Source organism: Mus caroli, unplaced genomic scaffold (genome assembly GCF_978045245.1).
Source record: "Mus caroli unplaced genomic scaffold, Mus_caroli_1 scaffold_17, whole genome shotgun sequence".
Taxonomy (NCBI): Eukaryota; Metazoa; Chordata; class Mammalia; order Rodentia; family Muridae; genus Mus; species Mus caroli.
This window is the reverse complement of record NW_028227272.1, coordinates 46536135-46552622: the sequence shown is the minus strand read 5'-3', so window position 1 is coordinate 46552622 and position 16488 is coordinate 46536135. Positions and strand designations below refer to the sequence as shown.

General features: G+C 37.7%; 1 protein-coding gene across 1 annotated transcript in view; it reads left to right on the top strand.

Moving 5' to 3' along the window:
- Nucleotides 1-15124, top strand: part of Hhla2 (HHLA2 member of B7 family) — a 44234-nt gene extending 29110 nt beyond the window's left edge. Inside the window, 5 exon segments of the mRNA XM_085832229.1 lie at nucleotides 8564-8906; nucleotides 11506-11579; nucleotides 11581-11767; nucleotides 12587-12687; nucleotides 15023-15124. Coding sequence (XP_085688355.1) covers nucleotides 8564-8906; nucleotides 11506-11579; nucleotides 11581-11767; nucleotides 12587-12687; nucleotides 15023-15124 — 807 coding nt within the window.
- Nucleotides 15125-16488: the final 1364 nt, after the last annotated feature.

Below are 16488 nucleotides of genomic sequence, written 5' to 3'. Positions count from 1 at the left end.
GGGCCAAGTAAGATGACAAATGATATCATATGCAAGTTCTTGGTGACAGTGACAAAGGCCATTTTGATATGGCCTACAAACAAAAACCCAGAGGATAAGGGAAGCCTGCTAAAGGAAAATGAAGACAGTTACTTAGGGAATTCTTTTAAGGATTAGTGAAGCTAGAAATAGGTAGATACATATACATGTATAAATACATACAGGTAAAACACTCATAAAGATAAAATTAAAAATAAATAAATCTTTAAAAAATGAATTTACCAGTTATATTCTCATACATAGATTGTCATTGTGATGTAATGTATACTAGTATCTTATGTATGTAGGTATATCTGTAAGAAGAAATTATCTTACTTTAAAAATTAATGCCATTTTATAATGGTTTTCACTTTACCAAATAATTTAGCTCTTTCTTTGAAGGAATGAAAGCTAACAGTCCTATTATGAAAGTTAATCTTGTTTATATGTTAATATTTGTGTTTTTCTTTATTGCTTTTCTAATTATTATATAAATGTTCTTTAATAAAGAAACAAACAAGTTTAACAGAAAAATGAACACATTTTAATAGAAAATCAGAAAATGAGTCAAGTTGAAGAAACTCTGCAAAAGTTGCAAATCCAATTATTTCCTTCTAGCATGTAAAATGTAAAATTGAAACTATAAATTATCATGCTATTGGATTTTGTTTTGATGGAGGAGTCTAATTTAAATTTTTGGAATAATCCTAATCATTCTAAATTTTTATATCTTATGGCATATTTAAAGCACATTCTCAATTGTACAACTGCCAAATGGTTCTTTAAATTTTTCTAGTGATTTTAAGACAAATTATAGGCTATTCTTTAAGACACTGTTTCTCAAAGAGAAAAAAATTAACTGTAATCCCATCATTCAAGAAAATCAGTTCTATTTTCCTTGAAAGTATGCTGTGTGTGGACAAGTAGCTAATCATCCTTGTGAGTTACTTGTCTGTAGCTGTGATAACACACAAAGAACAGAAGCAACTTTTGGAAGAAAGATTGTATTTGGACTTACAGCCTTGGGGATGAGTGTTCATCACATTGGGAAGGCTTGGCAACAGGTGGCAGGGACAGCAGCAGGAGCAAGGAGCTGAGAGATCTTTAACCAGAAGAACAAAAGGGGGCAGCGAGGGGAGAGCAGGGCCAGAATATAAACTCTCAGAGTCCATACCCTACCTAAGCGACATCTTCCTCTTCCTCTAGCAAGGCCATGTCAAACAAACCTCTGCGAATAGGGCCACCAACAAGGGACTGAGTGTTCAATGACCGGACCATGTGCAGCATTTCACATTCAAACCAGAGACACTGTATGCTCCACTGCCCCCGTTTTCACAGCAGCCTTGTGGTTTACACTGAGGTTGCTGTTACGCTTTGGCTGTTTTCATATGCGATAATAAACAATGCCATAGTTATCGCTGGCATTTAATATTGAATTGAATTTGGTTTTAGTCTATTTTACTATAAAGGTAATGTATTCACGCTGTAGAGAGCTTTATAAATATCAGCTATTGTCTAGAGAACCTCTGTAGGATCGCTGCCAAGTCCCTATTCATCCAACAGCCATTTATCAGCGACTCACATACAGCACACCCGGCTCTCCATGTGACGTCAACCCTTTAGCGTTAATATCATAATGTAGACATGGCGATGGATCCTGCTAGTGTCCTGTATGCAAAAAACCAAACCAAAACCAAACCAAAACAAACAAACAAAAAAAAAAAAACCATGCGTTCTTAAAAGACAAACAAACAAACAAAACCAGGAGCATGGTATTTAAAGTTGCATTATAACTGGATTTTCTCCAATGCTGCAGGAAGAACTTCTTTGCCACTGAATTTATATAATACGGTGTGTAATGGCTATGGCAAGTTATCTGTGTGGCTGTATAATAAAGTAATCTCCTGGAGTCAGACACTGTAGTTCTTTTCAATCCTCGTTTGTAGTTACAATCCATGACATGCTTTCTTCTTCTTTTTTTTTTTTTTCTTTTTCTTTTTGGCCTCTCCTCTGCAGCACAGTTAACACAGTTAACGTGACCTCCGAAAGAAACGAAGGCACAGGCGCTGCTCCATTTCGTCTCTGTTATCACACTGTTTCCCTGGTGGCTCTCAGGGTAACTGCTTTTGTAATCCGGGTGTTAGTCATTTGTATCATCTGAGATTAACAGTAACAGAAAAAGTAAATGGGCTATAGATTGTGCGTTCTTTATCCAAACTGCTTCAAGATCTAAAACATTTTGAGCACTGACGTGACTCCACAGTTGGGAATCTTCTACAGCTGGCCTTCTGTGACAGGTCACAGTGAAAACACAGATTAAAAAATAAAAATTAAAATTAAAATTACCATTAGGTTGTGTGTTTAATGTGTACATAGAATGTAAATGAATGGGACTTAGTGTTGGGTGCTATCCCTAAGTCATCTCATTATGTTTGTTGAAATATTCTGAATTTGAAAAGGACCAAACCAGGCCTGATTTTAGCTATGGGTACTCAAATTTTATCTCCTCAGCACTGGGGATTTTCCTGTGTGATTGGTTTGTTGACCAGCAGAAACAGCAGGCCGGAAGTCTACATGAATGAAAAAAAAAACACATTTTCTTCTGTGCGCTCATTTAAAATTCTTTCTAATATGTTGTCTGCTACTAAAGTCATTAGAAAGGGGAGTTTGACTGATTCCATTTCAGAGGAGAAGTTTGGTACCCCAGCTTGACAGATTTTCAAGGTTCTATCATAGAGATTCTATTTTATTTTAAACCATCATTAACATTTTTATTTTAGAGAATGCCATTGAGATAAACTGTTTTCATAAGCATCAGATCTTAGAAGGCTTATCACACAGTTAAAAAGAGCCAGCAATAATTAGCACCAGAGCCGAACTCTGCAAAAGTCCCATATGAATTGAGTGAGCTTGTGCTATGGAAATAAAATTCAGAAACTTCAGTTCAATAGGCTAACTGAACTATCACACTAGCCAAAATCAAAATATTAGACCGCTTACAAATTTAGAGAATGGTTTCATTACACAAATAGACTTTTGGTAAATATATATAATAATGAAACATTTGTTCTTTTAGTTGAGAATAATTTATATGCAATATATTTTGATCCTGAGTCCTCTTCTCTCCTCTCTTCTCAGAGCTTCCTCACATTCCTACCCATCCAATCCCATGCCTTATTTATCTTTTTAGAAAACAAACTAAAAATAATAATTATAATAAATTAAAAATAAAAAAAAGTATGAATAACACACACACAGCCCATTGAAAACACAAAGTCAGAAACCATATCATATAAGTTAAAGTCCAGTATGGTTAAAAAATATCAAATAAAGAAATATGAGATAAATAAAAAGAAATTTCCAAAATTACCATTGAATTCTCTTGTATTGGCCATCTACTGCTGGACATGGGGTCTGCCTTTACGTGTGTTAACATATCCATTGAAGAAAACTAATTTTTCCATTGCAAGTAGTTGTCATTTAGAGACAGCTTCTTGGTTAGGGAGGGGAGCCCGTTTTCCCTTCTCTCAGTATTCAGGCCCTATCTACCTTGGACTCAGGAAGGACTGGTGCATACTGTTGTTGTTTCTGTGAGTTCATATGTGTGTCAGTCCTGATAAAAAGGGGGTTTATTTTGTCAGGATAGAGGGTTTTTTAAATAGCAAGATCATCCAGATGCCAGATCCACTGCATCTGAGTATAGTAAAAACAGCCTTTGTAGGCCACTTTGCTCATGTGCAACATCTAAACTCTTAGCTTTTGTAAATATATAAGATCTAGATACACAACTAAACAGCTGAAAGTCACAGGTGTTGATTGAAACAAAAATCACTTTAAAAGAGCTGCTTATAGAGCAGTTATTTAAAAATCCATAACCCAAATGGATTCTTGAATGAACCTTTACCTTTTCATTGGTTTTATTTGTTTTAAACACTTTTATTAATTCCTTGAGAATTTTACACAAGGTATTTTGGTCAAATTCACTCTTCCAACTCTTCCCATAGACACCTTCTTCTCCTTTCTCACCTAACCTGAAGATGAACGTTGAGTGATGTACTGATCTACAGTTTTAGCAATATGTAATTAGGAGTCATTTAGCTGACTAATATTCAATTATGTAGATATATCATATATTCGTTACCTGATCATCAAGGGATGGACAGTTAGGCTATTTCTACTTTCTGGCTATTGTGAGTAGAGAAGCAGTGCGTCCTGAAGCACACATACCTCTGTGGTAAGATGCAGTGACCTTTGAGTATCTGTGCAAATGTGGTAGAGCTGGAACACATGGTAGATCTATTTCTAGCTCTCGGAAGAACCTCCACACTCATTTCCATAATGGCTCTACCAGTTTGCACTCCTAGCAGCAATGAATAAAATGTTCTCCCTTTTCCATATCCATGCCAGCATTTTATGACTTATTTTTAAAATCTTGGCCATTCTGATTGGAGTAAAGCAAAAATCTCAGGGCAATTTTAATTTGTACTTTAATGATGGTGAGAGATGTTGAACTTTTTATTTTTTTAATTTCATCTTTTAGTTCCATGCACAATTTTAAAATTTTAACTTTTTTTTTGATGTTTAGTTTTGTTTTGTTAAGTTATTTGTATATTAAAGATACCAACCCTCTATAATGCTTACCTGGTAAAGATTTTTCCCTTAATGTAGGCTGCCTTCTTTGCTGTACAGAAGCATTTTCATTCCACATTGCCCCAGTTGTCAGTTATTGGAGTGAAGCAGTAGAGAGGTAGATCCTAGCAGCTATCAGCTAACAGTCACTTCTTTCTTCCCCACTATTCCATGTTGGTTTCTGAACATAATGCCACATCTCTCTCATTTGCTAAGGAGACTCTAAGTCTCTCCAGGAGTCTGATAAGACATGGAGGAGAGAAACATCCACAGAGGGGTGAACAAGATGCAAGGGCATAACAGAGCCACACCAGTGCCCAGTTGTTCAATCTTAAGCAACATTGACAAAAATCGAAAATAATTTCTTCCATTGTCCACAATAGGTTCTTTCTCATTTTAATATCTTAGAATTCAGAGAAGAGAATAGGACCTACTTACATTTTGCATGATGACTCAAAGAATAAGGTGTTTTCAATGCTATAATGTAGTTAAGTTTTCATTACAAAACCCTTACTTGTACTGAGTTATTTTGATTTTTGAAGTCTTTTCACATTCACAATAAAACAACAACAAAATCTCATAATTCAAGAGAAATATAATTTTATATTTATGTCCAGAGTAATATTCCCCAAATCTCATTTGTCTGACTTACAGGTTATTGTGAGTATGGTCCTATTGGGATTTGAATGTGAATTGTCCCTCACAGGTTCATATGTTGAATGTTTGGCTTCTGACTACTGGTGTTATTTTGCGAGGTTCTGAAAACTTAGGAGATGGGGGCTGTAACACATATTCTATTGGAAAATTTTTACGTATTTATGTGAGGAGGTGTAAAAAATAAACAGCTGAAAAGGCTGCTTCGTAGTATGGTTTAGGGGAGGTTTTGATTGAGAATAAGAGAAAGAAAATATCCAGAGGCATCTGGATGGGTCCAGATCAGGGAGAAAGAGATAGATTGAGCGTTGCCAGGATTGTCTAAGAGAGATGGGAGACGAGCAGGAGAGAATGGTGGAGAAAGTGAGATAACAAGAGATACCAATAGAGCAAGGAGATAGATGGCAGAGAGAGAGAGAGAGAGAGAGAGAGAGAGAGAGACAGAGACAGAGACAGAGACAGAGACAGAGACAGAGACAGAGACAGAGACAGACAGAATAGGAAGAGTGGCTGGGTGATAAGGAGGATGAGTAGGTAGGGGAGTTGGAGGAAGGTCCAGGAAGCTAGCATAGATTTTGAAATTTTTAACAAGGAGTTGTAATTAGGGACTGAAGGAGCCTAGAGGCCAGCATGTGTACCACAGGTACATGTCAATAGAGAGTCATATGTCTCTTCTGTCAGAGGGAAGGGAAATGACTTCTTCTAGTGGATGGGAACTGCATTCACAAGTTCCCCAGGAGTGCTGGCTTTTATCTAACTACTAATAGTCTTTCTGTAATCTATTGTGAGCTCATTTCTGGATATATGAACTTTTTTCCTGTTTTTAAAATTGGGTATTTATTTCATTTACATTTCCAATGCTATCCCAAAAGTCCCCATATACTCCCCCACCCACTCCCCCACCCACCCTCTCCCACGTCTTGGCCCTGTCGTTCCCCTGTACTGAGGCATATAAAGTTTGCACAACCAATGGGCCTCTCTTTCCACTGATGGCCGACTAGGCCATCTTCTGATTCATATGTAGCTAAAGACACGAGCTGGGGGTGGGGGGTGGGGGTGGAGTACTGGTTAGTTCATATTGTTGTTCCATCTATAGGATTGTGGATCCCTTTAGCTCCTTGGGTACTTTCTCTAGCTCCTCCATTGGGGGCCCTGTGATCCATCCAATAGCTGACTGTGAACATCCACTTATGTGTTTGCTAGGCCCCGGCATAGTCTCACAAGAGACAGCTATATCTGGGTCCTTTCAGCAAAATCTTGCTAGTGTATGCAATGGTGTCAGCATTTGGAGGCTGATTATGGGATGGATCCCCGGATATGGCAGTCTCTAGATGGTCCATCCTTTTATCTCAGCTCCAAATTTTTTCTCTGTAAATCCTTCCATGGGTGTTTTGTTCACAATTCTAAGAAGGGGCAAAGTGTCCACACTTTGGTCTTTGTTCTTCTTGAGTTTCATGTGTTTAGCAAATTGTATCTTGTTTCTTGGGTATTCTACGTTTCTGGGCTAATATCCACTTATCAGTGAGTACATATTGTGTGAGTTCCTTTGTGATTGGGTTACCTCACTCAGGATGATGCCCTTCAGGTCCATCCATTTGCCTAGGAATTTCATAAATTCATTCCTTTTAATAGCTGAGTAGTACTCCATTGTGTAAATGTACCACATTTTCTGTATCCATTCCTCTGTTGAGGGGCATCTGGGTTCTTTCCAGCTTCTGGCTATTATAAATAAGGCTGCTATGAACATAGTAGAGCATGTGTCCTTCTTACCGGTTGGGACATCTTCTGGATATATGCCCAGGAGAGGTATTGCGGAATCCTCCGGTAGTACTATGTCCAATTTTCTGAGGAACCGGCAGACTGATTTCCAGAACTTCTAAGACCTAACAGTGCACTACTTAAGGTTTGTTTGTTTGTTTGTTTTTTGAAACTTGGTTCTGAGAGTGTAGAGACCCTTTTTGTGTAAGACTCAGGCATGGTTTTAGTATGTGCCCTCTAAAATCCTGTCCTGAGTCAGGCTGGCTACTTGGATCTCCATAACAGGGAGGGAACAAGCAGATGAACACATTAAAAACATTGTGTTCTTAAGAACAGATAGAAGGCAAACCATTCTTTACAGATATTACTATTGTTTATCCCATGATATAAAAATGCCTCCAGTGGAAAAAGGAGTTTATCAATGGAGAGACCCTCAGTCGGGAATTCCAGCAGGGATGCGATAGTGTTAGCTCTGTGTACTCTGTCCCTCAGACTTCTGTAGTTATTTCTGTTTGATGTTATATGCACCTGAGTGATGACACTTTGCTCTCGGCCCGTGGTTTTTGTCTACCTGCTGTTTGTACTTGTATTTTTACTTTTGTTTGTTATGTGCTTAATAAAATCACTTAATTGAAGCTGAAGGTATGGCTATTGCAGACCACACTGAACAAGGGCTTCACTGGCAGGAATAGGACGTTGTGTATATCCTTAGGAGTTGTACCTTACTTTTGTCTCCTCTCCTTTTGTCTGTTTCCTCTGGCAGATGTTCCTATCGTTATGAAGTTTTGCCTCACTTCAGACCCAGAGACAATAGAGTTATCCAGCATGGACTGAGTCCTATGAAACAATGTGCTCAAATAAATATTTTCTGCCTTAGGTTGCTTTTTATCAGGCGTTTTCTCACTATGATGAAAAATAATAAACATAATACATATTCTAAAGACAAAGTCAATATATTACTTCATTTCTCTTTTTGATCTCCTGGCCCATGTTGTCTTGGGCTGAGACTAGCTTTCAGACTACTAACAGATTGTTGAACCAAGAACTGTCTTCTAAATGCTCCATATACTTATTGACTCTGTAAAACTAATTTTTCCCTCAGTTTTAAGGCCATGTGGCTCTAGCTAATTTCAAAAACTATTAATATAACAGGAGTTATCAATGCTGAATTCAATCATATTCAATCTTTCTTGTACTACAGTAGTGATTTGGAGAGAGACAGACTCTCTCTGTTGTTGGACAAGTGGGTTAGAAACTAATATGCTTATGCTTTGGACAGTTGCCAATCTCACCGTTACTTTGATTCAATTAGATATGCAACTAAAGGGGAAGATACTCCATCACAGTCAGGGCTTGTTTCCAATGACTACCAAGCCAGGGCTTTTGGAAGATGTGGTCATCAGGCTATTCTGAGTGGAGGTTCACTCAGATAGTCCAGGGGACATAAGCCCTGACAAGCACCTGTCACTAACCCTTTTCATTTTATCTCTGTTCCTAATGATAGACATTCCTAGCCATCTTCAGCCACCTTATTAGTAATAATGAGCAACACATTCCTGGACAATATGATGAAGATGTAGTTCTCTCTTGCCCATTTAAGAGTGGGTCTCAAGTTGTAATTTACTTGAAAAATCAATAAAACCATGTTCACAGTAACTATCATGGCATAGATCACTTGGAGACACAGTATCTAAGATATGCAAACAGGACCTCCCTCTTTCATAGTGAAGTTCACGATGAGAATGTCTCTCTTATTGTCAAAAGATTCAGCGTTCTGGATGAAAGAATTTATATCTGCTATGTGGGAAAAGAAAATGTCAGAATCAAAGTTATGCTAAAAGTGGGAGGTAAATGGGTATGTAAATTTTAGTAACCCCAATAATATAATTTGATACAGTTCTGAAACAGCTTTTTTTTAAACTTGATATTCTAGTATCTTCCTTTAAACTCAATTCCTATACATCTGCTTCATTGTTTTAATGCTTAATATCATAGACAGTTCCCATTGCATAATATCTCATAGTATGGGCACATAATGATTAATATAACCATTTCCCCTATTAGTGGTATTTGGGACTTCCAGAGTTTGCCATCACAGACTCTGTTGTGATGTGTGTCTTTATAGTTGTAGAAAACAATGACAAATTATCTGAAATAAAAGTAGCAGAGGTAAGATTTTAGTTTTCCAATGACATCAGCAGCAGAAGAACAATTATTTCCCCTGTAGATCTATTAGCACTGAATATCATCAGTCTTAAAAATTTCTTCCAACATGGTGACTAGAAATACCAAATTAAATTTAAATAGCCTTTTTGTAATTCAAATAAAGTTACTGTTGATATTATTTGATTTTATCCACTCTGTAGTAACTATAATGTAATTCTAGCCATATTATATGATTAATGTATTCATGGTTGCCAATGGTCAAGTCCGTGTTTAATTGAACTGGCGTCTAATTAAAACATATGAAACCACTGAGATAGTTTCATTGCCTATTCATAATTAATTATACTACCAAGAATTCTTGTTGATATGGTAATGTTAACGATGAGTGTGCTGATCTCATGTGGTATGTTAGACAGTATTCTTTGTTTCACAGTCATTCTTGCACTATTATGAACTTACTATTAATGCAGTTGTATTTTGTTATTTTAACATGCATTATTTTAACTTATATAGGTATGAAAGGTATTTTTATCATATCTAATCCCCGTTCCCTATTTCCAGCTTCTCTTGTACCTATGTACCCTTCCCAAATTTAAATTTATTTATTTATTTCTAAATAACCTATTGAATCTAATCAGTGCTGCTCATACATGTATGAATGTGGGGCTATCAATTACAGCATGGCCAACCTACGGGGGGGGGGGGGGTCATACTCCTAACAAAACCTACCCCTTCCCAAGCCAGTATCAACTGTCAGTAATTCCTCAACTAGGCATGGAAGTTCATGTGCCTTGTCTTCCCTATTCTGGAATATTGAATGGCTTGATGTTCGGTAGGTTTTGTGCAGGCAACCATAGTTCCTGAAAGTTCATGGCTGCAATTGTTTTGCCAGGTCCTGAAGACACTGTTTTGCTACAGTCATCCCAACCTCTGGCTTCTATTCTTTCTGTCCCTTCCTCCATAATGATCACTGAGCATTGAGGGGAGAGTTGTATAGATTTCCCATTTATGAATGAGCCTGGTTTTCAAGGTATAGTGCTATTACAGAGCATAGTGCACTGACATACACTTGTAATTCTAGTATTAGGGAGACTGAAAAAGTTGGATACATGGCTTGAGGCCAGACTGGACTCCATGAAAAGTACCTGTTTCAAATGAAAGAAAGCAATTATAAGGATATTGTATATGTAAGTGACTATATATAATATAGAACTGCTTTCATATGCATTAGGAAACCATAAGCATCATGTGACTATTCTATGGTAATAGTTTCTGTATAGGCCAGAAGATAAATTACACTGTTTCTGAGGTATACTGTCAAGTGAGCATGAGTGTGTGTAAGTGTGTAGTACAGCGAGGGTTGTAAATTTAAAAAAATTAAATTCTAAGTTTTCTTTCCCAGCCCTGGCTCCCAGAATGACAACCATGAGATTATTTATTAATAAATCCCTAGGCCCAAAGCTTTGGCTCATCCCCTGACTAGCTCATAACTTATTTAACCCATTTAAAATATTCTGTCCACCACTTGGTTATTTACCTCTCTTTAGTCCTGTTCCACTTCTTCATTCCTGTCTCCTCAGCATCTCACTTGAATCTCTCCTTATTCTGACCTGAGTTCTGCTACCTGCTGGTTTACCTTAACCTCCTCCACTACTCCCTTGAATCTCCCCGTGTCTCCTTTTATTCTCTTGCTATTTCCCAGAACCTTCTCTCGTCCTTCCAGTGTCCCATCTCCTATTTCCTGCCTTAACTCACGGGCCATCAGTTTTTTTATCGACAGACATTGCTTTTAACAGATTCTCTCTACAGAGGGTATTTTGTATAACAGTATTCTGTACTGTATTGTGTGCTTTGGGAGGAAATTTTCTAATATGTTGTCTTATATATTTCTTACTCCTTCTTCCTCTGACTCTTTTAACTGTTTTATATATTGATTCAGAATTGTATGTTAAAAAACAAGACTCAAATAGGAAGAGTCAGTAGCTAAAGAGTACAGAGTGCTACTTGAACTTTACTGATTTTGACTCTATTTTCTTACTCAGTGAGGCCACTAATTTTGTCAGGTAAGTTTAGAGAATAGAAATTGTTATTTGTTGTGAACCTAAGCATATTGTTTCTTTTCTTCATGGGTAACAATACCTGATATTAAGCTTTTATAGTTTTTGTTTGACTTTAAGTAACTGAGAGATCTTGCTCATAGAGATTAGCTGTTATTACATAGGTATTGATAAGGAAGCTACTGGCCACATTTCTTCATAGACTATTCTTTCTCTTGTGCAGCTTTCCACAGACCTGTAATGAAATATGTAAAGAGGAATATAGAGATCTTTCTGGTATGCAGTATCCTGGGTGTTTTATCCTCATTCACATATTACCTAGAAAATGGACAATACAGGTGTGTCTGAAAACAGTTCAGAAGAAACTGGGGCTCCTGGTCCATTTCATATTAAAAGTAATCTTACAGGATCAAATTCATCTTTTGAGTATGCTATTGAACATTCTCTTCTAAAGCAAATATGGAGAAGAGAGTGGGAATTTGCAGGTGGGCTCCATTCGATGTTTTGTGTACAGGTGCTATGTCCAAGGCTGGGAGGTGCTTGGAAAGAATCTGTGAAGAAAAAAACCAAGAAAGAAAAACCCATCTGCAGCAGGGATAATTTGGCTACATTGGTTTTGAGCATCAGCTCCTATTCATAAAATAGAAGTACCTACCTTATAAGGTGTTTTACACTGAGTAAAAACACAGGAAATCTGTCCATGAATTTTTTTGTTTATCTCTCTATGGCTCCTCCCCCAAATAGGATTTCCTATATGCATAGGAATACATATCTCTTAAAAGATTACAAGTTCTGATTCTCCCCAGTTTTAAGATTTATTAACTTGGACTATTACTATTGCTGAGTTTTGAACATTAATTTTCAAAAATACTTTTTACTATACATATTTGGGGAATGTAATGTGACAATGTGCCTGTGGAAGTCAGAGAATAATTTGTGGGAGTTGGCGCTATCCTTCTACCATGTGGACACTGGTTGCCAGACTTAACAGTAGGTGCAATGTTTCAAAGCGATTCTTCAGGTTGAAGAAATTATGATCCAGGACCTTTCCCTCTGGAAGACCTCATCCCAGAGCAACTTGAAGGTCTGATCTAGTTTTAGAGGGAAAAAAATAGAATAAAGTAAATAAAATAGAATAAGGACAGATTTTCTTGTTATGTAATCCTAGAATACAAGTATCAGAAAGCTTTTCCCACAAACATAAGTATTACCACTTGCATTCCTTCCTAATCACAAGGATAATTTAGAAAATTCACCTAACAGTTTGTCTTCACTTATTGTTTACTTTTTGTTTCTGTTGTTAGGTACTCACTGGAGAAATCAAACTAAATCCATTTCACTCTGGTGTAGAGTCAGGAGCAATTTTTCTTGACCAAATCAAGATTTCCATGTTCCTGGGTCTGAGGTAGGAAATGGGAGATATTCCATCTTGGATTGGAATATAAGCTCATCACAGGATGCAATGGCTACTAACCTTCAATTCTCATGGAATAAAGAGCTGATACATCACAGTTCTTCATGACTTTGAGAGATCTTCATGTGTGAGATAGTGAGGAATACTTGTGTAATGTTTCTGCAACTGAGTATACTTTTCTCACTGTCCACGGGCTGCATGTAGGTAAGATGCAAATAGGATTGGCTAATGCATTTTGGATGTTACAACAAAGGTTCCTTAAGACTTTTCAAACTGTTTACTAATGGTGGTAGGAGACACAGCATCTTTTGATCAATTATTTGCAGAAGATTTCTTTTTTTTTATTGTTTCTGTGTTTTTCAATGAAGGGTCACATGCACATTTTGGTGGTTCTAAGTTAAATACCTCCAATTTCTGCTCACTGCCCTGTGTCATATATACCCTATATATCTTGGTTTAGGAGCTGAAGTTGTAGGCACAGGGGAAATTAGAATTGGGTACTGCTGGATGCTGGGAAACATCGCACTGTCTATTAATTTAGTGAAAACAATGACCACATAATATATGGAGCACATTCTTGATGCACCTGGGTCTGCTCATTTTTCACTACTGCCAGTTGCCAAAATCTCTGTTTATAAGGAATGGTTCTAGTCTACTAACCAGAGTCAAAGAATGTAGGCCATGAAGATGCCTTGCTGGGTGCGGTGGTTGATTTTCCCACCCTTCCTCTATGACCTTGGCACAGAAAAAACCCTAACAGTTCTCTTTCGCCCCTTAAAAAGGATATTTGATATTATGAAAATTATTATGTGTCTCAAGAATCTTTAGCTGTCCATGTGTTATGTGATCTTCAAGGAAAGCTTCAATGCTCAGTGATAAAATTCCTTTTGATGATACAGAATGGAAAAATAAGGATGCATTTATAATTCCTATTTTTTCTCCCCAATAAGGGTGTTAGTTTTATGTAAAATGCAGTGAAGCCCAAATTCTATTTTTAAAACCGTTGCCTCATATTGGATTCATTTTGGAGTATAAAAACAATCAGGAAGTTGCTGTCGGAATACTACATATGCCCCATCTCCTTAAGCAGAAATTTAGATTTCAGTTCACCAAAAGTAAAGCATCAGGGCAATTCCAGCTCCGGAAAAGATTTTTTTCCCAAAACCTCTTATTCTCAAATAAGCTCTGTCCAGTGCAGCCTGGAGAAATTCTGCCCACATTCCTCAAGAAGAGGCTTGTAACAGGAATATCCCAGCAAAGAAGAGATCAGGATGAACAGTCATGGTACTAGATATGAATTTTTAACTGAGACCTGCTTTCTTGGTTCTCTTTTCACCATGACCAAAGCAACTCATGAAAGAAAGCATTTAATTTGGGTTCACAGTTGCAGAGTATTAGAGCTCATGGACATTTTGGTAGGATTTATACCAATAGATAGGTTTGCATGATGCTGGAGCAGTGGCTGAAGGCTTGCATCTGGTCCACCAGGAGGCAGATAGGTAGATAGATAGATAGATAGATAGATAGATAGATAGATAGATAGATAGATAGATAGATAGATAGATAGAAGAGACAAGTGAGATAATGTAACTGGGAATGGTGTGCTTTTAAAATCTCAAAGCCCACCTCCTCCAACAAAGCCACATTTCCTAACTCTTCTTAAACAGTTCCACCAACTGGGGACCAAGCATTCGAATATAGGAGCCTATGAAGGCTATTCACATTCAAACTACCACATTCCATTCCCTAACACCTAAAGGTGCATGGCCATATTGCAGTGCCAAGTGCATTCAGTCCTATGTCAAAAATCTTCAGTCTTCTGTTTAAAAGTTCAGTCTTTTCTGAGACTCAAGACAACCTTTTAAGTGTAAACTGCTGTAAATTCAGGACTGAAACACAATAGGGTAAACTCCAAATCCTTTAAGTATGATGCCAACGGGCTTAGATGGCTCTGCGTTTCTAGCTTTGTTGACTGCAAAAATGCTTCACTCTTTTGGAATTGTTCCACTCCCTGTAAGTAGCATTCCTTGGTAGATATCTCATGACTCTAGCATTTGCAGCATCTTGGAACTCCAACATAATCCAGGCTTCACCTTCTGAGCTTTATCCAGTGGCCTTTCTAGGCCACCATGCTGGGAGTCCCCTGCTACATGTCTGGTTTCAGCAGTTTTCTTTAATGGCAAAAGGAAATTCCTTAACCTCTTAGTCCTTCACAACTCTAAAGCCGGATCCACCTGGCTAATGCTGCCAAGTTCTGCTGTGTGCTTGGATGAAGTCTGCCCTGCTCCTTGAATGTCAGTTGCATAAGCTTTCATTTGTTGTGAAGTTAGAAGAAGGCTCTCCCCACAAAGTTGCTGGATTTGGGGTGAAGTCTTATCTTCCAAATTACTCCTATGATAACCCATTAAGTCCTGCTTTCAGTGTTTAACCATTTTCATAGTCCAAATCCCAAGTCTTCTCCATTTCTTCAAGAATAAATCAGCATTACCAGGCTTGTCAAGGTAAGAGCCCATACCCTGGTACCAACTCTGTCTTATTTACATTTCTGTTAATGCTCTAAGATATCATGACCAATGCAATGTATAGAAAACAGTTTACTGAAGGACTTACAGTTTCAGAGGTAAATATCATAGCAGACAAGTAGGCATGACACTGAGCAATAGCTGAGAGCTTATACCCTCATCCAAAAGCATGAGGCAGAGAAGGGGGGATGGGAAAGAGAGAGAGAGAGAGAGAGAGAGAGAGAGAGAGAGAGAGAGAGAGAGAGAGAGAGAGAGAGAGAGAGAGAGAGGAGAATTAGGAATGGCATGAAATTTTCAGTCCTCAAAGCCCACCCCCAGAAACACACCTCTGACAATAGGGTTTACCTCCTAATCCTTCCCCAACAGTTCAACTAACTGGGGAATCAAATATATGCGCCTACGGGGGCCATTCTGATTCATACCACACTTTGATTTCTATCCTTAATTATAAACTTCTATTTGCTGCCTTGCTAGGAAATGTCACAGCATACAAACATGTCCAAACTGTGGCATTTGGGATTCCTAATGTTTAGATCTGCTCAGTGAAAACTTCCTTGAACCGAATGGTCCTAAACAATCTTTTCTAAATTGCCATGCTGAGTTAATATGTGACCTTGTGTCGAGTTCTTCAATCTGGGTAGGGACTGAGGATCACAGATAAGACTTGATGCAGTTATATTGTGCAGGGTTATTTTCACGAGGGCAAATACACGAATGGAGTACCACTGTTCCCTTAGGACTGTCTTCAACAAGTCAGAGGGAAAAGTACCTGTGCCTGAAGGTCTAAGCAGAACTACCAGCTCACACAGGTTTCCATTCTTAATAGTTCCTTTATTAAAATAAAAGGATGTGTTAATTTCCTGATGTAATATAAAATAATGGAAAATTAAACACTCAGAGTAGAGTCCTTGAGCTTTGAGTTTTCAGACTCCTTTCTCTCCTAAGTATATTCTTCATCCAGACCCAAATTGGTTGACACTATAGTGACCATAGGTTTCTTGTAACAGAGCCTGGGACCAGACATATTTATACTAATAGTTTATTTATACTAACCTTGGAAAACGTTTTTGAGGGCCCTTTCATTGTATGAAATGTTCTTCATATTAGTTCTGTCCCCTTTGCAATAAAACCCAACCTAAAAGGTAGACATACCGTACTGGTACTAACCTACCCTCATTACATACTGTACTGAAAATTACCTATCCTCATTTGTCTCACTTGGTGAGTTTCCTTCAGTTCAGACTCTGTCACTTTGTTTTACTTAGCACTG